A 23,089-nucleotide genomic window follows, 5' to 3' on the forward strand; every position below is an offset into this window, starting at 1 on the left:
AGCAAAATGTCGGCAGTGTTCTGGGAAAAATGTTTGGGTTCATCTAAGTCCAAACAAAGGACGAATACAATCAGATTTATCATTTATTGAAGAAATATTTTTCTTTTGTTTAATCGTGGTTTTAACACTCTATTTCGAACTCTCGATTAGATTTGTTATCACGATTACGATAATCATTTATATATGCACAATACCTATAGTTTATACACACAAAACACTGGATTTCCACCTATGTAAATGATATAAGTAATGTTAGCGAACAGACGATTGCTTTAGAACATAAAAATCATGACACTATGTCAATGTCTACATTTACAAAAAATCAACACCCTTCACTAAATGATAAAGGCCCTACGAGCTCACTAAGTACGGAAAAAAATAAGGAAATGGGACAAATTGCCATATTTGGAGAGCTATATTTCCGCCATTTTGCTATATAGCCCCTTTAAAATCCACATATTTTGAAGACAAAAGTTCATACAACTTAGGTATGAAAAATCAACACTGTACATTCAGGTTTAAAGGCGCTGAAACGCCTGCCGCAAAGACCAATATAAACTAAATTCCGATTTTTGATGTCCTTTATCTCCGCCATTTTGAATGATATGACCTTGAAATTGGTCATTTTATGTGTCTGAGAGCATGCTCTCTCACATCCAATTCAAAACATTTCTCTTGGAAATTTCATAAATTACGGTAAAATTTAGGTTAAAAAATGAACGAAACGCCATATTTGCAAGGCTATATTTCCGTCATTTTTAAAGCTTTGTCTTTGAAATTGAAACCCTTTACAGAATATATGCGAAGGTCTTCTTTTACAAAAAGTCAAAAATAAAAAAATATAAATTTCGATTTTTGATGTCCAATATCTCCGCCATTTTGAATAATATGGCCTTGAAATTGGTCATTTTATGTGCTTAAGAGCATGTTCTTTCATGTGCGTTCTTCAAAACATTTCTATGGTAACCTCATTTGATCTATGATCTATGTTTGACCTCATTTGACCCTCTAGCGAACTCTTGACCTAGCCATATTCTCTGATAACATGTAGTAAGAAAAAAACGTTCAACATCGCAATCAACCTAAATAATGAAACGCACAACCTGAACAGCGTACAGTTATGAAGTTATGAACGTTTAAAGTTTGTTCGAAAAAAGTAGTTTTTTACGTCTGTGACCTTGACCTTGAACATTTTTGTAAAAAATCGAACGTACATCTCAAGATTCATAACGTGTCCGAAGTTTAGCGTCGTACCTTATTCCGTTCGTGAGATATCCTGCTAACAAGATTTGTGGAATTAGAAAAAAAAAGAATAACTAGATTTGATCGCGATCAAAATACGGGATTTCCACCTATGTAATGATATAAGTAATGTTAGCGAACAGACGATTGCTTGAACGAACGGACGATCTCACTCAACAATAATCAGAAAGCGTTTCTTACGAAAGTAGTCTGGTCCAACTGAAAAACAGATTTAATTAATTCGACTTAAAGATCGTCTGTTCACTAGCATTACTTATATCATTACATAGGTGGAAATCCCGTGTTTTGATCGCGATCAAATCTAGTTGTGTTAGTTTTTGCTCCTGCTTAGTGCTCAGCATACAGGGAGTAGGACGACTGGTTCGCCAATAGTCAGAATAATGTGACCGAGGAGGTGTTTTGTTTGGTGTCTTCGGCAGCATGCTTCAGTGATATAGCATTATAAAAAGGGCAACAGTTCGACTATAACAGAGGACACAACACAAATATACCGCACTTTCCCATAACACGCAACTCATACTTCACACACACAAGATACCATATATAATACACGGGAAGCCGTCCTCAAATTACCCTGGCTGTTTATAGGACGTAATTATAATCAATCAAACAAACAATGCCGACTCAAAATGAAACAAGAGATCCCAGAGGGATCTTGGCGCCGACAAAAGAATGATCTATGTCTGACAATGGAAAGAGGAACCTTTTCTCTGCTTTTCAAACTTTGACTACATACCTCGTATAAAATTTGAGAAAGATTCCTTCTTGTTGACCGATAGGTTTCAAAATGCAACATGCACAACAAGAATCTTAGAGGAATCTACATATGAAACTTCAGTCAGATACTGGTACCTTCAGTACTTCCTGAGCAATAGCAGTAACAAACTTCAACCACTGAGAATATCATAATCAAATATGGCGGCCTGTCGGTCAATTGTTCACCAAACGGTCGCAAAATGCAAAATGCACAACAGTCCTAGGGAAACCTGCATAGGAGATTTGAAACAGATCCCTTCAATAGCTCACCATCTAATGATAGTGGACTAAACAATTAAAGTCGTCAACAACTGGCGATGTAAAATCGAATAGTTGACAAATGTACGGCCAGTGTGACATCGTCCTCTTTGGTTTTATTGCTACATCTATGGTATGTTACACATTTAATGTTTGAGATCTTTTAAAACACTTTTACAGGATCTGGAATCTTTATTGTTTACAATGGTATGCACGGCATCCTGCAGCTAAAGGTTAACTTGTGTTTAAGAGCAAAGTCCTTTATGGTTGATGTCGGGCTTCTAATTAATATATATATATATTGAATAGGTCGATTTTAATTAAGCCTCATTTCAATCGTTTAAATAATGATTTCCATGTTAATTTAAACTATTAAATAATTCCTGTAGGTGATAATCTATGTAGCATTCAAATTTCAAAGAACTCTTTAAATCCTAAATAATTAATTTTCCTTTGTTTCTGGCTTTCTGATTGGCTTATTCATTTTTTTTTATTTCATGATGGAAAAAAAATCCGAGAATGGCGCTGAAACCCGACGTTATCGTGACGTCACAATAGAAACATTGACGTTGCGTATTGATTTGGAAAAAAACTCCCTTAGAAAAATCAATGGAATCGTACGTGTAAACGTATTTCATTTCATAAAGTAGATTGCAAAATTAATAATAAGCATTGAAGAAACTATTTTTTAATTTCATCGGGGTATGAAATAAATTTTGTTTCCAAACTTTTGTGAGAATCCGCAATGCTTAAATATAAGCAAAATTTTGTTTGCATTGACATACATAGGAACAATAGTAGCGTATATATTTACAAATTAAGGGAATTGGAGAACTGTTGAATTTACCTCCGTAAATATGTTTCATTTATGAAACTACAAAATATTGACCCTGTGAATTTTAAGCGCTATATACAAATATACTTTTTCATATGTATCTTAAAGTGTTATATCTGGAGAAAGAGGAAGAAAGGTGTATAAGTCACCAGACACAATGCTAGCCACCAGGTGACAATATACAAATATTGACTTTTTGTAGGCTAATACGAGGAATTGTTAAACCTGAGAAAGGTGATATTTCCCTCGGCCTACAATTCCTCGTATTAACCTACAACAAGAGGCCCAAAGGGCCTTAACGGTCATCTGACTACCTTGGCAATAGTAAAATTAATTATATATGGTGTCACTTTGTCAGGACGATGTCAGGATCATTTTCAATTTCTTTCAACAAATTTTATTTCAAACAAGCGGCCCAAGGGCCTTAACATACAGGAAATTAATTAGATAATAGATATAGTGTCATGGTAGCCATCTTCGATTTGTGATCAACCAGAGATGTAAGAATACTTTGTCGGGACCATCTTGGATTTCGGATCGACCCGAAAAATAACAACACTTTGTCGGGACCATGTCAGGATCATTTCAAGCAAGTTTCAGCCAAATCGCACCGGTAGAACTTGAGAAGACATTCAAAATGTGTTTTCAAGATGGCGCCTGTGGCGGCCATCTTGCATCTCGGATCGACCCGAAAAATAACAACACTTTGTCGGGACCATGTCAGGATCATTTCATGCAAGTTTCAGTCAAATCGCACCGGTAGAACTTGAGAAGAAGTTCAAAATGTGTTTTCAAGATGGCGGCTGTGGCGGCCATCTTGCATCTCGGATCGACCCGAAAAATAACAACACTTTGTCGGGACCCTTAGGGTCAGATGACCTAGAAAGTCAAAAAAATCTTCATCCACATATCCTCAGTACAATGTAGGTACTTTTAGTACTTCTAATATGCTTTTTCATAATATATAATCTTCGAATATACTGCTACATTTAACGTGTGTAAAATACCTTTCCTAATCCTACCACACTGTTGTCAGCCATGTTTGATTTGGCTATTGCCCATTGATCGGCAATGCTCTATTTTGATAGGTCAAAAATGTATATTTATAGCCAGGTTACCGGATTTGTAACAGTCTCAGGTTGACATTGCATTTTGTCAAAACCTGTCCCAGCGGTCTAGACCAATCAGAAAACGGCAAAACTCACATTCATATAACAATAGAAATTATAGACCCCATCGCCCGAGGTGAGGACTAAGATACAGTTGCTATGGCAACTACCTGTAGTCATCACATCAAGCTGAAGCAATAGCTAGCCGGTTCCTGTTTGGGCCTGATCAACCCAGCCCGCGCACCTCAGGAGGGCGTCATAGAAAGCGTCAAAATGTCTGAGGAAGGAGGATCCACCTGATGAGAAGATCGGCCAGCATTGAAGTCATCCAGTGTATTAAGGTATATGTTTTTTTTAAAACCAATCATCTCCATAGGTAAAAATGGACACATAAACAAAACAATCAACATTTTGCATCTCAAAGCTAGAATGATTAAACACTATTAGATGAAATGATAATTTAATACATCAGCAATTCTAGTTTCAAGCGATTTATTCCAGTTTTAAATGCAACGGTGGTTGTAAACAAAACTTACTTAAGTTGTAAATATGGATTTGTCTTTGTCTTTTTAAACTTGAAATCAGTTATCATGTCGTACATTTAAGTTAATAATTACTATCAGTAACAGTAAAACTATGCATAATTCACATAATCTGTTCTTTATCATTTAATCATAAAATGTACGCTCAGATATAGTCATAAATATATTCAGTCACAGTAATAAATGTCATCTTTGTCACTTCCATAACTTGTTACCAGAACTCCCTCGTAATCTGTAAAAGAAAAAAAGATGGACAAAAATGATTTATTGTATCTAGAACTTTAACTGGAGGTCTATATTTAATATAATTAAGGGCAATTGCTCTTATCAGAAATACATTGGTTGGCTCCATAAAGTGATTAAGGTTAGCATATAGTTTGCTTATAATAACATGAGGCCAAGAGGGCCTGTATACCTCATCTGGTTTGTAATGCCAAGTGATGTTCTGAATACAGGTTCGTTGGGTTTTTTCCTGAAGGAATTGAAATATTTAACCTCTAATTTCCCTATTGGGTCCCACTCATTCTGTTCCTGGGGGATAGAGTAAAAATTTATAAAAAATTCTGTTCCCCTTCCCCAGACGATGTTTCTGGACCAAATTTGGTTACAATCCATGCAGAACTTTATGACTAATAGCAATGTAAAGGATTTACCTCTCTTTCCCCTAATGGATGACGCCCTTCCTGGCCCCCAAGAGGTCAGAGCCAAAATTTACACAAACCCTGTTCCCTTTCTCCCAAGGATGTTTCTGGCCAAATTTGGTTACAATCCATGCAGAACTCTATGAAAAGTAGTGATTTAAAGGATTTACCTCTCTTTCCCCTATTGGGCCCCGCCTCTCCTGTCCCTGTGTGGTCAGGGCCAGGTGAGCTACAAATATTGTACTAAAAATTGATCGTTAATGCACATAAACATTATTCATTTAATATTTAGGTTGTAACTCAATTTTACAGTGCTATTATAATATAGTAATTATAGTAACTGAACAAGAGATCCCTGAGGGATCTTGGAGCCCACCAAAGAATGATTTATGTCTGACAATAGAAAGAGGGATCTTTTCTCTGCTTTTTCAAACATACTACATATACAATTTGAGACTGATCGCTTTAGTACTCTGAGAAATAGCGGTAACAAATATCAACTATCAAAATACAAGATGGCGGCCTGTTGACATCGTCTTCATCCCAAAATGCAATATACACAGCTGTAGGGGAACCTGCACATGAAATTTGAGACAGATCCCTTCAGTACTTTCTAGGAAATAGCGGGAACAAACTTCAATTATCAAAATCTAAGACACCATTCGGTCCCAAAATGCAATATGCAAAACGAAGGCAAAAGGGGAACCTCTAAATGAAATTTGAGACAGATCCCTTCAGTACTTTCTGAGAAATAGCAGTAACAAACTCCAACTATCAAAATCCAAGATGACTGCTTGGTGGCCATCTTGTTGATCAATCAGTCCAAAATTGCAATATCCACAACTACGGCCAAAGGGGAACCTATATATGAATTTTGAGAATGATAAATTCAGTACTTTCTGAGAAATAGTGATAACAAACCTTAACTTTCAAAATCCAAGATGGCTGCCTGGCGGCCATCTTGTTCACCGAATAGTCAGGGAAAGTAGGCCGATAACAGTAATTGGTAGAGGATTTGTGTAAACAGAGTCCTAAGCTTTATCCTTTTTGTACTTATGTAACAGTTATTTATTCAACAATAAAAGATTGTACCCTTTTGTCTTGTTCGACTTTTTTGTTGGTTTATCAGAAGCTACATCTCTACTGTCTGTCACCATCTGTTCATCTGTGTCTTGTTGTTGTGTATTTTTTAAAGTTTTCTTGATATTTGTCACCTGGAAGCGAAAAAACACACATAGACATTTCATTAATTGTAAGAGACAGTATACGGTAAAGTACAAAATTTTTATAAGATTGATCATTGCTTGAATCATTTATTTGCAGCATAACATCATGAATTTAGAAGAAAAGATCAAGCTAGCTTTTTTCACAAGAATACATTCCTATATTGATGAACTGTTTATTATGAATTACATAAAAGCCTAAACAATGCTTAAAGAATTTGACTGAATCTACTTCAGAAAAGAGAAACATATCATTATAGTCAATTTCACAAATTGATACTACTGTAACTAAAAAACAAGCTCAGGAATTTCTTGGTACATGTAGTTTTTATTCCATAATACGAGAACTTCTCAAATTTAATGTCAGATGTGCGCCTAGTCTAAGAATAATGGTGTATTAGAATTAACAACTGGTTTACATTCTACATGACTATGCCTATTACTATCAAAGGTTTACCACACCTGCTATTCTGTCTTTGCATATTACAGAGTTAGCTCCCTTGCGGGTAGGTATCGATTGTTACGTCATTATTTTGTGAGCGCAATTCACGTCATTTTCTCTGAAACGTATGACTTACGCTCACAAACACATGACGTCACAGTCAATACCTACCCGTAAGTGCAGATAACTCTGTACAGTAAAACCTGTCAATAACGACCACTGAAGGGGCGACAGAAAAACAGTCACTATAGAGAGGTTGCCTTTATAGACAGGTTGGGGCTTCAAAATCACACTTTACGAGTGATCTTTTCATGCACATGGCGTTCGCGACCAAACATAATTTCAGTCTTTGATAGGCATAAACAGTCGTTAAAACTTCCATCTTTAAGTCAGCAAACATATTTGTACCTCAAATGTTACAACCGCTAGATTATGAACCATACTGTCCTGTATAAACAATTCATAGCTTGGGCTTCAGTAATGGCTGCCAATATTTGCTTACTAAGAGTTAATTACCGGAAATAGGTCAAAGGGACGCTACTACACATACACTGTACTAAAAGTCGATCTCAGCGACCGGTCGTTATACAACTTTGATGGGGCTAAAATGACCGGTCATTAGCCACATAAGACAGGTGGTCGTTATGCACAGTACCAATATATAGTAAAAATGCACAGGTAGTCTAAAAACCGGTCGTTATATACAGGCAGTCGCTGTTAACAAGCCCTTGTATTATCTCTGGTCTGAGTAGATAACAGGGATTTTTTTTTATACCCTTATAGAAATAAATATAGAGGGAAGGGGGAACGAATCAGCTAGCCAATAGTTTCCCCCATATAGAAATATATAGACAGGGAAGGGTGGGGGGAATCAGCTAGCTAATAGTTTCCTTCTTATAGAAATAAATAGACAGGGAAGAAGGGAAAGAATCAGCTAGCCAATAGTTTCCTTCTTATAGAAATAAATAGACAGGGAAGGGGGAACAGAATCAGCTAGTCAATAGTTTCCCCCTTATAGAAATAAATATACAGGGAAGAGGGAAAGAATAAGAAAGTTAATAGTTTCCCCCCTTATAAATATACAGGGAAGGGGGAAAAGAATCAGCTAGCCAATAGTTTCCCCCATATAGAAATAAATAGACAGGGAAGGGGGGAAAGAATCAGCTAGTCAATAGTTTCCCCCCTCATCGAAATAAAAAGATAGGGAAGGAGGGAAAGAATCAGCTAGCAAATAGTTTCCCCTTCATCGAAATAAAAAGACAGGATAGGAGGGAAAGAATCAGCTAGCTAATAGTTCCCTACCCTAGAAATAAATATAAAGGGAAGAGGGGAAACAATCAGCTAGTCAATAATTACCCCCATAGAAACAAATATAGAGGGAAGAGGGGAAACAATCAGCTAGTCAATAGTTACCCCCATAGAAACAAATATAGAGGGAAGAGGGGAAACAATCAGCTAGTCAATAGTTACCCCCTAAGAAACAACTATAGAGGGAAGAGGGGAAACAATCAGCTAGTCAATAGTTACCCCCATAGAAACAAATATAGAGGGAAGAGGGGAAACAATCAGCTAGTCAATAGTTACCCCCCTAGAAACAAATAAAGAGGGAAGAGGGGAAACAATCAGCTAGTCAATAGTTACCCCCCTAGAAACAAATATAGAGGGAAGAGGGGAAACAATCAGCTAGTCAATAGTTACCCCCATAGAAACAATTATAGGGGGAAGAGGGGAAACAATCAGCTAGTCAATAGTTTCCCCCATAGAAACAATTATAGGGGGAAGAGGGGAAACAATCAGCTAGTCAATAGTTACCCCCCTAGAAATAAATATAGAGGGAAGAGGGGAAACAATCAGCTAGTCAATAGTTACTCCCTAGAAATAAAGAGACAGGAAATGAGGAAATCATCATTTAGCCAATATTTACCCCTAAAAATAAATCAAGAGTGGGAAAAGAATCAGCTAGCCAATAGTTTCTCTCCCTGAAAATAAATTGAGAGGGGGGAAAGAATCAGCTAGCCAATATTTCTCCCTAAAAATAAATTGAGACTGGGGAAAGGATCAGCTAGCAATTAGTTCCCAACTAGAAATAAAGAGACAGGAAATGGGGCATCATCAGCAAGCCAATATTTCCCCCTAAAACTAATCAAGAGGGGGGGGGAATAATTAGCTAGCCAATTGTCTCCCCCACTCCCTTGAAATAATTCGAGAGGGGGGAAAGAATCAGTTAGCCAATAGTTTCCCACCTAGAAGTAAATTGAGAAGGGGGAAATCGAGAGGGGGGAAAGAATCAGCTAGCTAATTCTTTCCCCAGGGGAAAAAAATAACTAGGGGGGGGGGGAAGAATCAGCTAGCCTATTCTTTCCCAGGGGAAACTTTCAGCTAGCTGATTCTTTCCCGGGGAAACTTTCAGCAGGGGGGAAAGAATTGGCTGCTACACCGGTACCTTATCTCTTGTTTTACAGCCATTACAATGTTAATTATAGAAAGTGTATGTCAATAGATAGAGACGTTTAATACAGTGCTATATACTTTACCTCCTGGTCAATCTTTTGTTTTATAGCAATGTTGTTTTCCTTGTTCGTATTAGCTTTAGAAATCTGTGTTTCTATCCCAGATAGCACTGCTTCACACCCATCACACCTTCACAAATCAAAATAATTCTTATATTAATTTTTCATAACTACATTATAAAATGTTGGTCAGTTGATCCTTTGTTTAATTCTGACAATTTTAAATTTGATAAATTTCCCTTTTGTACTTTCTGTGAAATAGCAGTAATTAAAACACCTCCAGTGACAAAATCAAAGATGACAGTCTGTTAGCCATGGGTTTTTTCTGACTGCTTAAAAAATGCAATACATATCTGTGAGCCATGGGTTTTTTCCTGGCAGCTTAAAAAATGCAATACATACCTATGTCTGTAAAAGTGGAATTATTTGTGGCTTGGAAATATTTGCTCATCATGCTTTCTTTTAAACACCACAATTATATCTACAGGGCAGTGCCGACACCAGCAAGTGCAATCTTTGATATGTGAATAATCAGACAATAGGTACGTATACACAGCACTGACGTTATCACACAGTTTGAAATCAGACTTTGCGAAAATAATACAAGGACATATCAAGGACTATGGATTAAAAGTGAATGATTAACCTGCTAACTGATGATGGTGGGCTACAAACTAGGTTTAAGTGGCTGACCTAGTTGTTCTCCGATCATGAATTAATATAAAGACAGCCTGGTGATTTTGTATTGTTTTAGACGAGCCTTGACAAAACCTCACCGGCTGTATCAAAAACTGCAGGTCAATCAGGATTTTTACTTGAAACAATAACTTAAACAAATGGTCGAACCAGTTGTTCCAAATAAAAAAAAGACCCAAGACTTTAAACCCTAATCTGGAAATTTGTTACCTTTATGTCAACTCTGTATAAAAATATTTCTACCATGTTCTATTCAATCATTATATATGACCATGAGTGGTGATGATCAGAATTGATCTTATTAATTTTTGTTAGTTTAATTTTTAAGATCCTTATACATCTCCAATTCTTTTGTGTTGATTTACATTTCATCCTGTTCATAGAAATAATAAAATATTTTGTTTGGTCTGCCCTTACCAGTCCTGTAGGACACTGATAATCTCCGGCACAGCCTCCTGTCGAATGTCCCTTCCTAGAGCATAGTCTACTTCTAAATGTTGGTTTTTCTGGTCCAGTTTTCCACGGATTATGTCGGCATAAATAACTTCTATGATTAAATCCTGATTAAAGTGGAAAGAAAATAAGTTTGTATTAAGTATCTAATATTAAGATATTTTCTTTACAAAGTTCCTGCAAATAATTAGTTTATATCTGATAAAACAATGTTATTTGGAATTGGTGGAAAAGACAGAATGGGTCAGTTCCTCACATACTGGTAATGGATTTAAACCATACTATTTTTGAATTTAAAGAAAATTGTCGGATATAAAAAGAGATGCCAATATGATGGGAAAATAACAGGTATATTTTGATAAAGACATAGGGTGTTGATTCTGACTTATACGTCTAATATTTATTCTAAAAGGAGATAATTACCCTCTAGTAACAAAATTAATGAATTAAATTGTATTTTGGTCGAACGCAACTTTAACTACCTGCTCCTAAGGAGGTTTGACTTATCTGCCCTTGGCACCGGTTTCTAGCATAGCTGGCTAGCAAGATCTTGGCCATTACTTTTTGAATGTCAGAGTTTATATGTTTCTGCTAGTGAAATTTATGTACGTGTTAAATTATTCTGCATTTGTTATATGCATTTTTCTTATCTTCATTTGCACTTGAAATAAACAATCAAATAAATCAGTACAAAACTCATATGTTACACAAAAAATATCCAATGTACAGAGTTAAAACATCGCTGTCTGGACAGGTATCTTCTTATCAAAAAAGACTATTTCTGATTTCTTTTTTCATTCACGCCTATGGCAATAATTACTCAATTTTGGTGGATGCTACAAGTTGAACCTGCTTCATACTAAATAACTGGGTTCTAAAAATAATTTTGATTAGTTTCACAAAGAAATCATGAGCCGTTCATTTATCCTAAATACAGTTCAAAGATTAGCTGTATAAGTTTATCTACTAAGACTTTTTCCATGGTTCATTTTCATTTTTCTTGTCAATTTCGAAAAAGTTATATGATGTCTGTTCGTAGGTTAAGAAGTTTAAGCTAGTTATCTCCCTTCTTTTATGTGAGTACCTACCTCCAATGCTCTCAGATGTGGAATATCCAACTCCTTTAAAAGCTCTGCGTATGGTATACACTAGTAACAAACAATAAAAATATCATAATCAACACCAGAAATAAAATTGAATACCATAACCAAAGGGAGATTTCGGACAGTAATTATTCAAACAATTGATTAAGATGTATTTTCTTCAATGGGACTATCAGTATCATTTTTTTTTTAAATCTATCAAATATCTCAACAAGAGGAACAATGATTATTTAAATGACTGATCCAGATAAGTCTGTTATTTTCAGGCTCAAACTTGATAAGACATAAAGTAGCTGTAGGTGAAATGGTACTGTGAAATTGGAGTACATGTGTACATGTATACTGTCAATTCAATGCTTTCTTGGAAAGAAACTCTCTCTTTGTTTCATTCCGTCAAATACTGATGGCGTGAAATGAAGGGAAGTAACTCTGACTCATAGAAATGATTAGGAGAGACAGACACAGGCACAACAAACAAGAGGCTGTATCACCCAGAGGGCCTGTATTTTTTTTGTTTTTTTAGTAATCATCACAAAGACTCTTCCAATTAAAATAGTTAGTAAAATTGACCCCACAATTTGTTTAATTTCAATCCCAACCATATAATGTATACGCTATAGATACCATACGAATATGAGTGCTATCCAATACATAGTTTCAGAAAGGAAATAATTTATATGAAAAAATAGTAGCCTAATTGACCCTTTTGGTCCGGCTTTTCAGGTTTGGGGGGGGGGGGGGGGGGGGGGGGGGGGGGGGGGGGGGGGGGGGGGGGGGGGGGGGGGGGGGGGGGGGTGGGGGTGGGGGGGGGGGGGGGGGGTGGGGGGGGGGGGGGGGGGGTTCAGCCCTTTTTACATCATTTGTACTTTTTTGAATCACCACCCTATAAGGATGCTACCATTGCATTATGAGTCCTATCCTATGCTTAGTTTCAGAGAAGAAGTCGTTTATATGGAAAAAGCCAAATTGACCCCTTTTGACCTAGCCCTTCTGGCCCATGGGGGGTCAGCCCCATCATTTGTACAATTTTGAATCCCCAACCTATAAGGATGCTACCATTGCATTATGAGTGCTTTCCCATGCTTGGTTTCAGAGAAGAAGTTGTTTATATGAAATAGCCAAATTGACCACTTTTGACCCCATCCCTCAGGCCTCAGGGGGTCAGCCCGACCATTTGTACAATTTTCAGTCAGTAACCCATAAGAATGCTACCAGTCAAATTTTGTTAAGTTCCGACCAGCGGTTATGGAGAAGAAGTCGATTGTTGACGTACGTCCAGCCCCTGGATGCTACGGTATGGCATAAGCTCACCTTGGTCCTTCGGACCAGGTGAGCTAAAAAGTATGTTGGTGCAAGAGAATTGAAGAATAGATGACAGTTTGTATGAAAAAAAGTTATTTGTAATGAATTAATGATGTACAAAAATGACCACTCGATCTAAATGGTGGATTAAATCTGAAACTTACTGAAACAAGTTGGATTTTGTATGCATTATCTCACATAAAAATAAAAATTTCATTGAAACTCTATAGTAAATAGGAAACTATAAAGCGGCTGATTGGTATTACAAATTGAATATACCTTTAAATGTCATTTGACAAACTAACAATATAATATGTAAATAAATTTCACCTTTGAATTAGACTTTGCGGCCAATGAAACAATTGTTAGATGTCTGAGTTTCGTTAGCTGGGCTGGAGTCAGGTCAGGCAGAGAGGTAGCACTTTCTGTAACAAAATTCATTAAGCATTATTTTTCAGTTGTATTTGTCAAATTTCATATTTCTCTTATTCACATAACATGTATTAAATAGAAATATCTTGAACACCAGTCATCTTACCTTTGTAGTCTTTATAAGTTCCATAGGCAAATATATTAAGCAAGTTGAAGTATGGAGCATGGGCACCGCCAGATAGCTAAAATTGTAAATAAAATTTCTATTGTACAATGTAAATATAATTTCAATTACAATGTAAGGATGTATTCTTCTGAGGTTTCAGTCCTGTTGAAGTCTCGTTTCAACAAAGATCAAAGAAGTTATGAGATTTTCAAATACAATCTATCAATATCTGTGGCAAGTTGCCAGTTGCAAATTTTGTCAAAAAATTACATTTCTATTTTTAGTAGATTTTTTATTCGGGGATTTTAAGAAATGGCCCATTTGGCAGCCATTTTGAAATTGTGTCTTTTTTTCAGCTTGAGTAGAGTCACAGTTTTACCATTTTTTACTGAAATTGTTTTTACTTAAATCTTCACTGCACCAGCATTTTTAGCTGTATCAAGCTTTTCTTTGCTGTAAATCTTTACTAGGTTCGTAGTAATTATTAAAATATTGAGCATTAATGTGTGAAACGATACACTGTCTCTTTATTTTTACATTTAATGGTAATTTGAGCACTTTTATTTTTCACTCTAAAATACATAATAATGTATTGAAAAATAACAAATATTCAAATGGGGCAAAAAGCACATGGACCCCCTATTTATCTACTGATTTAGAAAGAACAACCATTAGTTGATATGCAAAATATTAACAAAAGTGTAATACCAGAACTTTCCTATAAAGGGTTAAATTTGGCAAAAATGGCTGAAAATGTTGCATTTTGTAGCTCAAAATTAAGGGGAAGGGGTAGCATATGTTGTTATTCTGAGAAAAAATATCAGTCTTATTTATCAAAACTGGTATATTTTTGAAGAAGACCACTAGGAAGTTAATTCTACAAACATCCATACATATTAAACACCTCATTAGGAAATTATGGATTTAATCTTTTGTGTATATATATGGTCAAAATGGCAAAATTTCCATAAAATCTAATATTTTGTCAACTAGATATCTTTGAGTGACAATAGCTCAAAAACGAGCACACGAACATATGTTTTTCCTTCCATTTTCTTTTATTGTATGAACTCCTATTTCCAAATATCTATATGAGAAAAAAAATTGATACAAGAAAATCTTGACTTCTCGGAAGAGTACATCCTTAAATAAATGAATATTCATCAATGCAGATATAAAACTTTGTAACATTAATTAACTGTTAATACATGTATTATATTATACTTATCATCACAGAAAAAAAATTATAAAGTATGTAGCAATTTTAAACACTTAAATCAATAGATCAAAATTTGTTCAGCTTTCCATGATAATTAAACAATCACACGAAAAATATTTACTATGATGATATAGATATGTGTTAGAGTTATGTAATCTGTAGTGCCTTAGATTGTATTATGAGAATCAGGAAATACAAGAAAGTCCCGAAAATAATTTATGCTGCTTTATCAAATCATATTGATTACCAGGTAGGGGAGTTTTTCTGGATCTCCATTCCAATAAAATAACAAGGACATAGTCATTCAGATCCCCCGCCAATGGAGATGTCAAAGCTGAAGTAAGTTTGATTGTGGAGACTTATGTGTATGAAAAAAAACAGGAAAAAGGAAGTTGAACTAAAGAAAGATGGAGTATAATTCAAGTAGAGCGGGAGCAATTGTTGAATCGGGTATACAGCCTTGACATTTATATTAGACTATATACACAAAGATGGGTGGAGTTTTGCAAAGTAAAATTTACCATTTACCATGATATTTTCAGCAATGTTTCCATGGTAACGGAAAAAGTGCAAAAAATGAAAACCTAAAAATAGCAAAAGACACTACTAGACCATAAACAGAAAGTGTCTATGAAGTTTCGTGGAAATATCTCTGCTGGTTTTAGAGTTGTGCTCCGGAAATGAACCTGCTACAAAAATATGATATTTTCAGCAATGTTTCTATGGTTACAGAAAAAAGCACAAAAAGTGAAAACCTAAAAATAGAAAAAGGCACTACTAGTCCATAAGAACAATATGTCTATGAAGTTTCATGGAAATATCTCTGCTGGTTTTAGAGTTGTGCTCCGGAAACGATTCTTACACAAAAATCTGCCATTTTCAGCAATGTTTCCATGGTTAAAGAAAAAAGTACAAAAAGTAAAAACCTTAAAATAGCAAAAGGCACTACTAGACCATAAGACTAATGTGCCTATGGAGTTCCGTGCATATATCTCAACCAGTTTTCCAGTTATGCTGCGGAAACGAACCTGGTACAAAAATATGATATTTTCAGCAATGTTTCCATGCTTACGGAAAAAGTGCAAAAAATGAAAACCTAAAAATAGCAAAAAGGCACTACTAGACCATAAAAACAATGTGTCTATGAAGTTTCATGGAAATATCTCTGCTGGTTTTAGAGTTGTGCTCCGGAAACGATTCTTACACAAAAATCTGCCATTTTCAGCAATGTTTCCATTGTTACAGAAAAAAGTATAAAAAGTGAAAACCTTAAAATAGCAAAAGGCACTACTGGACCATAAGATCAATGTGTCTATGAAGTTTCGTGGAAAAAACTCTTCTGGTTTTAGAGTTATGCTCCGGAAACGAACCTGGTACAAAAATATGATATTTTCAGCAATGTTTCCATGGTTACGGAAAAAATGCAAAAAATGAAAACCTAAAAATAGCAAAAGGCACTACTAGACCATAAGACCAATGTGTGTATGAAGTTTCGTGGAAATAACTCTTCTGGTTTTAGAGTTATGCTCCGGAAACGAACCTGGTACAAAAATATGATATTTTCAGCAATGTTTCCATCGTTACAGAAAAAATGCAAAAAATGAAAACCTTAAAATAGCAAAAGGCACTACTAGACCATAAGACCAATGTGTGTATGAAGTTTCGTGGAAATATCTCTACTGGTTTTAGAATTATGCTCTGGAAAAAATTCGTACGGACAGCTAGAACCCATTTGTATATCCCCTGCCAACTTCATTGGGCGGGGGATAATAACTGGACCAAATTTTATCTGAGGAGGGCGTATCCCATTTATGGAACATACAGCATATGCCCTATATTGTAAATGGAACAGTTACTGCTATCCTTCCTTAAAATGGAGAATCATTTGATTAGAATAGCACATTTAAACTAATTTGCTACTACAATGTACTTTTATTCATGATTATTATCTAGACATTATTATACCAACTTCTCTAGCCAAGGGTTATATACTCTTCCGAGGGTTACAGGAAGAGCATGGTACTGAATACCATTGGCTATCGAAGTTGACATTATACATGTACATTACCTCCTGAATGTTTGGCATGTCCAACAGTTCACCAAACACGTACACGCCCGGGGCTTCCAGAGCCTGCTTGATAACTCCCACTGCAGCAGCACCTTTCATTGTCTTAGCCAAAAGAACAAACTGTTCAAGTGGGTTGGAACTACTGCTTTTCTCTGTTGCCATGGTGATTTCCTGTTGTTTATGAAATTTCTATCTATCTGAAATAAAAAGAATGAAAAAAGAAATTCAATAATAAGAGATGAAATTGTCCTGTTCTGCATTCATGCTGGTAGTGTTGATCTTGGCATAATGTAATAGAAATTATAACTTTACATTCCATATTTATGTCCTTTTAGGTACTTAATAATTCTTTTCTTTACATGTATTGATGTATAGACAGAAAGTTGTATCATCATTTATGAATCCATGATCACTGGCTAAGTGAATGAAAGACCTTTTGAATGATCATGCATGTAATACACATACTAAATAGTTTCTAACCAATTTAAATAGGTACCTGTTGTCAGCTGGTGTATCCTAGCTTGCACACAAATAAATATCCAGTTAAACAAATAGCCAAATGGTCTTAACGGTCACCTGACAATCTTAAGCTTGTCATCATTTGAATAGAAAAAGACTTAAATACAAGATTTTGACTTTGGCGCCCAGCTGAGGATCAAATATAAAAATTTAATTGTAAGTTTACATTTGTCTTCCAAAGACTTGGATAAATGAGGGTAGACTGTAGCGAATTGAACTGGCTAGGTTGATAATTTGTGACTATGCAGGTAGCTCAGTTAGAACAGATTCGGGTCCTGGGTTCGAAATTTGGTCCAAAGTTTTCCGATATTCATTACATAAAACGATGCCGAAGTGACCATACACCAATGCATTTAAATACATATAGCAGACCCTTACGCGACATATCAAAAATGAGATTTAAGAGTGTAATTGAACTGTAAATATGATCATAATATAATCGCATAACTAACTACTAGCTAACAAAACGTCAACTTCTGGACATTGTATTCAATAACAACAACAAACAAACAGACATCATCATCATGGACTTTGCCAAAGCATTTGACAAAGTCCCACACCAACGCCTACAATACAAACTCAAATATTACAGTATCAAGGGACAAACACTTACATGGATTACAGACTTCTTATCACACTGCACCCAAACAGCTGTACTTGAAGGGAAACAGTCAGAAAAAATACTAGTAACATCAGGAGTACCCAAAGGAATCTGTTTGGGCCCAATACTTTTCCTTATGTACATAAACGACTTCCCAGAATACATCAAACACAGCAACCCTCAGACTCATTGCAGATGACAGCATATATAATATACAAAACCATACACAACACACAAGATGCACTTAAATTACAAGATCCAGACGCAGTAGGTAGGTTGGTGGATGATTAATGTCCTTCCACAAGGACAAGTGTATACATATAACGTTCCTCAGCATCTCAAACAAACGCACAAAGACCATTAATTATACCATAGGTTGTTAGCACGCTGATAAGTCAAAGATCCACTATAGACTAATCTAAATACCTATGATTATACATTATACAAACTCGATGACCACAAATTACAACTAGAATTTGGCGGGCTTTTCACTATATTCAGTTCATGGGTTTTGAAGTTGTAACCAATAAATGACCTTGACTTTCAGCCCTGAATAAAAGTGTTTTAGTGAAGATCTGCATGAAGTTTGATCAGCCGAAGAGAACTCTCATCTTAATCCAATTCATATTTCCAAATTCCCACTTTGATTAGTGATTAACTTCACGACTTGCTCACCAACATATGAACAAGGTTAATCACTTATAAAGAAATATACTGTTACATAGGTTTTTTAGGGGGAGTTATCTTTCTTTGCGCAGATTAACCTCTGTCTCAAGAAGAAATATGAAATAAAATGGAGACTACGGCTTGAAATTTGACCCGTACTTCAAACCGGAAGTTGACATTTTTAGCCCACCATCATCAGATGACTTTATAGCCCATCCCCTGGACATCTTATATATGAAATATGATGATCCTAGACCTTACAGAAGTTCAGTAGAAAAGTTTTCAAGTTTATTGTTTAAAACAGGACCTTTAACATTTGACCCTTACCGAAAACCGGAAGTTGCCATTTTTTGTAATAACATGTAGAGAGAAAAAGTTTACGCTTAAGATTATCTGCAAAAAATATTATTGGATGAACTCTGTGAAAAGAACTGTTAGTGAGTTATAAGCATTTTTAAATTTTAAGATATGACGTCATAGCGGCCATTTTGTTTTTTTGATGAAGATGAAAATCATATCAAACGTTAGAGAACATTAGAGGGGTCTTTTCTATAGCAATTGTAGACTATATTAGTCATTCAGTTCGACAATATATAATGTTAAACATTTTGGCGGGAATTTCGCAAAGATCAAAGGAATGTTCAAAATGGCATACAGCCTTAACCGGAAGTGCTACCGAAAAATAAAAGATACCAAATTCATCAGAATGACATTCTGCATCGATGTGTAAAAAGAAATTTTGCAAAATCAAAAAAATAAAAATTCGTGAACTTTGACCCCATAGCGAGCTTTTTTATTTGACCTTTGACCTAATTGCTGTAATTGAATAAAAGTTAGTCTATTATATGATCTACATAAAACATCAAAAATATTTGCTGTATCTTAAAGGGTTTTTGAGTTATGGCTGTTTTAAACTTTTTAGGTATGACGTCATGGCGGCCATCTTGGATTTTTGACCTACTTAAAAATGTTGCGGTCACCTCTTCAACTCATGCCATACAATATAACAATAAAGCCATTGGCATACCTCTTACCATTTTGAAGATCTTTTGGACACAAAATAAGTGTAGAAGAATAATAATAATAATAATAAAAAACAGAACAAAAACAATAGGTCTTTTCACCTAAATGGTGAAAAGCCCTAACAAGTAACATCTTGCAAATATCTAGGCATCACAATACAAAATAACTTACGATGGGACACACACATCAACAACATAACTGCAAATGCTAACAAGACACTTAGGATTCTTAAAACCAAATCTCCAGATAAACTCACAACATATAAAAGAACATGCATGCTTACAAATCCATATATATATATAGTCAGACCAAAACTGGAGTACTGCTCCTCCGTATGGGACCCTCACAAGACAAATCAAATTATGCAAACTGAAAAAAAACACAATGCACAGCAGCACGCAACACAACAAGCAGATACCAGTATACATACATTACAAGTTCTATACAAGACATGATGGAAAACCTCAACTAGACCTCACTGCAAACATGCAAAACAAGAACACGTTTAATATTATTTTATAAAATCGTACACCATCATGTGGCAATAGACTAAAGTCAAATTCTTCATCTGACAGAATACAGGACCAGACAATTACACCCATTCACAGCTGTGACACATATAGACACATGAATAGCTGCCACCAAGGACATATTCAAACATTCATTTTTTCCACACACAATTAAACAATGGAACATCCTCCCGATGGCTACAGTACAAAGCACTACACTAGAGGTCTTCAAGTCACATATCCTAAATATAGAACTTGAAGACATTTACCCAACAGGTCCGATAGCAAAGCTAAATCTGGCTATATAGCTAGATTTGACTATATAGCTAAATCTGACTACACGTATAGTGAACAAATGTAAACAAAAGTGACTTTACTTGGTCACAACTAAAATCAGCGAACATATCGAAAATTAAATTAAAATTTCTGTCATATAAGGCCCCCCAAAACATAGGTCACAACTAAAATCAGCGAACATATATAGAAAATTAAATTAAAATTTCTGTCATATAAGGCCCCCCAAAAAATATTATGTATGTTTCAGGTACTCCTACCTACCCTAGTTTTTACTTCCGACCCTAGCTATTTTATCACACATTTTCAAAACAAAAGTGGTTTGTGTGAAGTTTTTCACTTAGATTTCTACGCATGCTTATAAGTTTATCCAGATGAAGTTCAATTACAAATATGGTAATGAGAAATGAAAGACTTCTAGCCAGCCTAAAGCCTGAAAGACAAATTATATATGTATAATTAAATTACTTTGTAATGTAGTGATAAAGCCACTCAACCCCTCCCCCACCCCTCCTATAAAAATAAAATAAATAAATCCTGAATGATCTACCTATAGGGATGTCATGGTTCATGTTTTTTCACTTCGGTTTCAATTTTTTTAATCGGTTTTCGTTTTTTTCGGTTCGGTTCAGACAAATCTTTCTTGAACACTATTTAAGCCTATTTACTATCAAAAACAAGTTTTGCTTGAGATTTAAAGATGGTGTATGAGTCCAACAAATGTTTTTTTTCTCCAACAAATGTTTTTTTTCTCTATCAAAATTTTACTTCAAATTAAAAACATTAAAATTAATTAATTACGTCCTGATACTATATCCTATGTATGAAGTACTGATAGTGCATGCATCATTTTGTGTGTTAATTAGACAAGTAACACTATTAAATACCAATTTTTGTTCAAATATTGATATCATTTATAATCTGTCAGCAGTGGAACATCTTTAAACAAACATAGTTGAACATTTACTTATCTTTTTAACTCTTTCAGTACTATTGACGCATTGATCAGTCCGTTGAGATATATGTCCTCATATCAATTGTGATACATAATTTGTCACTAAAACTTTTCCAGTACTATCGACATGTGGCATTATTATGTCATGATTGACATGTGAAAATCGTAAGTTTTACCGCAAATTAATACATCAATATTATCTCAGAAAAAGTGTTAAAAAAGTATTATGCATTGGAATTATAATAAAGATAAACATTATTACGTACCAGGTGCATGTTCAATCGTAAAATGGTTTAATTCACAGAATATTGGCCAACGGAAACAGGATTGTTTACAATCGGCAACACAATGGCAGCTTAATTGATCTAGCTGCCAATATTCTGCAGGATTGTTATAAAAAAAATATAATAAAACCATCAACAATTATAAAATATCAAACAATAATTGAAATATACCATTTAGATATTATGTATGCCCAAAAAAATGTCCACAGACAGCAAGTCGGCAAAAAACGATCTTCTGAATGACTAAACTTGCACACGTGTTACACACAAATGTCGGACAACAAGTGTATTTCTCGGGATTCTGACAAACAATTTTGCTGTATTTTCAATGAAATAATCAGCAATTATACAGTTTATATACTTAAATTACATGTATTATAGGACAGTTAATTTTTTAATGAACTGAACCAAAACTAAGAATCATCGTACCGAACCAAACCGTACGGTTGAATACCTCGGTTAACCGTATTTTCGATTAATGGTGACACTCCTAGGCCTACCCTATTTTTTCAATCATGTAACCTGAAACATGAATATAATTTTTTTTTGCCCAAGATAATTTCTGGTGAGTTTTTAAAATAGTGTAGTAAGATACAGTCAAATATAACTATATAGCCAGATTAAGCGGTGCTACCGGACCTGCCCCACTTCCTAAACTCTATCATATGTTTATCTTATAACTAAAACCTAAAAAAAATTTTTTTTAAATGCACCTTCACAATCACTGTATATTATAACTTCACTTTTTTTCACAATCACACTCCTGCCAATCCACACAACATAATCATCGCTATGATGGATAACACTTTTGATCATTACGTCGTGTCTAACGGTATTGCCCATCAGAAGTTTCTCAATATCGAGATCTAATATTATTGGATTACAATAAGAAGAACAAGAAGAAGTGAAATCCCGATTTGAAAATGAAACTTGTCCTAATGCCGAAACGTCATCAATTGCAAACACTCGACTATGAACGTTTCGTAACATGCCGGTAGAAAATTAAGTATTTGGTGTTGAAGTATGTATTATATCAATCTAAAGAACACTTTAAGAAGAATCAAATAATATAGAAATGACTTACATTGGGTTCCCTGTCGTCATTCGGAATACTTCTTAAAACTTGACTTCCGGTATAACTTCCGCCTCTCGGAACTCTCGGAATACCTCGGGATTTTCCCCAAGTGAAGTGGTACGTTCTTGGATGCAATCTACGCAGTTCTTTCGTCAGACGATCGAGAAAGGTTGTAGCCATTGGAGTAAACATATTCACTCGAGCC

General features: G+C 35.2%; 1 protein-coding gene across 4 annotated transcripts; it reads right to left on the reverse strand.

Annotated features, from left to right (window-relative positions):
- Nucleotides 1–4,696: 4,696 nt before the first annotated feature.
- On the reverse strand, nucleotides 4,697–23,033 carry LOC138319529 (COP9 signalosome complex subunit 7b-like). Of its 4 annotated transcripts, XR_011208027.1 has the most exons (10): nucleotides 22,894–23,033; nucleotides 16,959–17,155; nucleotides 13,672–13,747; nucleotides 13,464–13,558; nucleotides 11,817–11,876; nucleotides 10,693–10,835; nucleotides 9,604–9,709; nucleotides 6,497–6,618; nucleotides 5,417–5,544; nucleotides 4,697–4,995 (listed from the first exon to the last, which is right to left on the reverse strand). XR_011208027.1 is itself a non-coding variant. In XM_069262682.1 (9 exons), the coding sequence occupies exons 2-9, from the start codon at nucleotides 17,118–17,120 to the stop codon at nucleotides 4,959–4,961; spliced, it is 801 nt and encodes a 266-aa protein (XP_069118783.1). In that variant the 5' UTR covers nucleotides 17,121–17,155; nucleotides 22,894–23,033; the 3' UTR covers nucleotides 4,697–4,958. The 4 variants fall into 4 exon arrangements, 3 of the variants coding, with proteins under 3 accessions (XP_069118783.1, XP_069118798.1, XP_069118791.1); XM_069262682.1 differs by lacking the exon at nucleotides 5,417–5,544; XM_069262697.1 differs by lacking the exon at nucleotides 5,417–5,544 and having other exon boundaries at nucleotides 16,959–17,151; nucleotides 22,894–23,026.
- Between the last annotated feature and the right edge of the window lie 56 nt (nucleotides 23,034–23,089).

This window comes from Argopecten irradians, chromosome 1 (genome assembly GCF_041381155.1).
Source record: "Argopecten irradians isolate NY chromosome 1, Ai_NY, whole genome shotgun sequence".
Classification (NCBI taxonomy): Eukaryota; Metazoa; Mollusca; class Bivalvia; order Pectinida; family Pectinidae; genus Argopecten; species Argopecten irradians.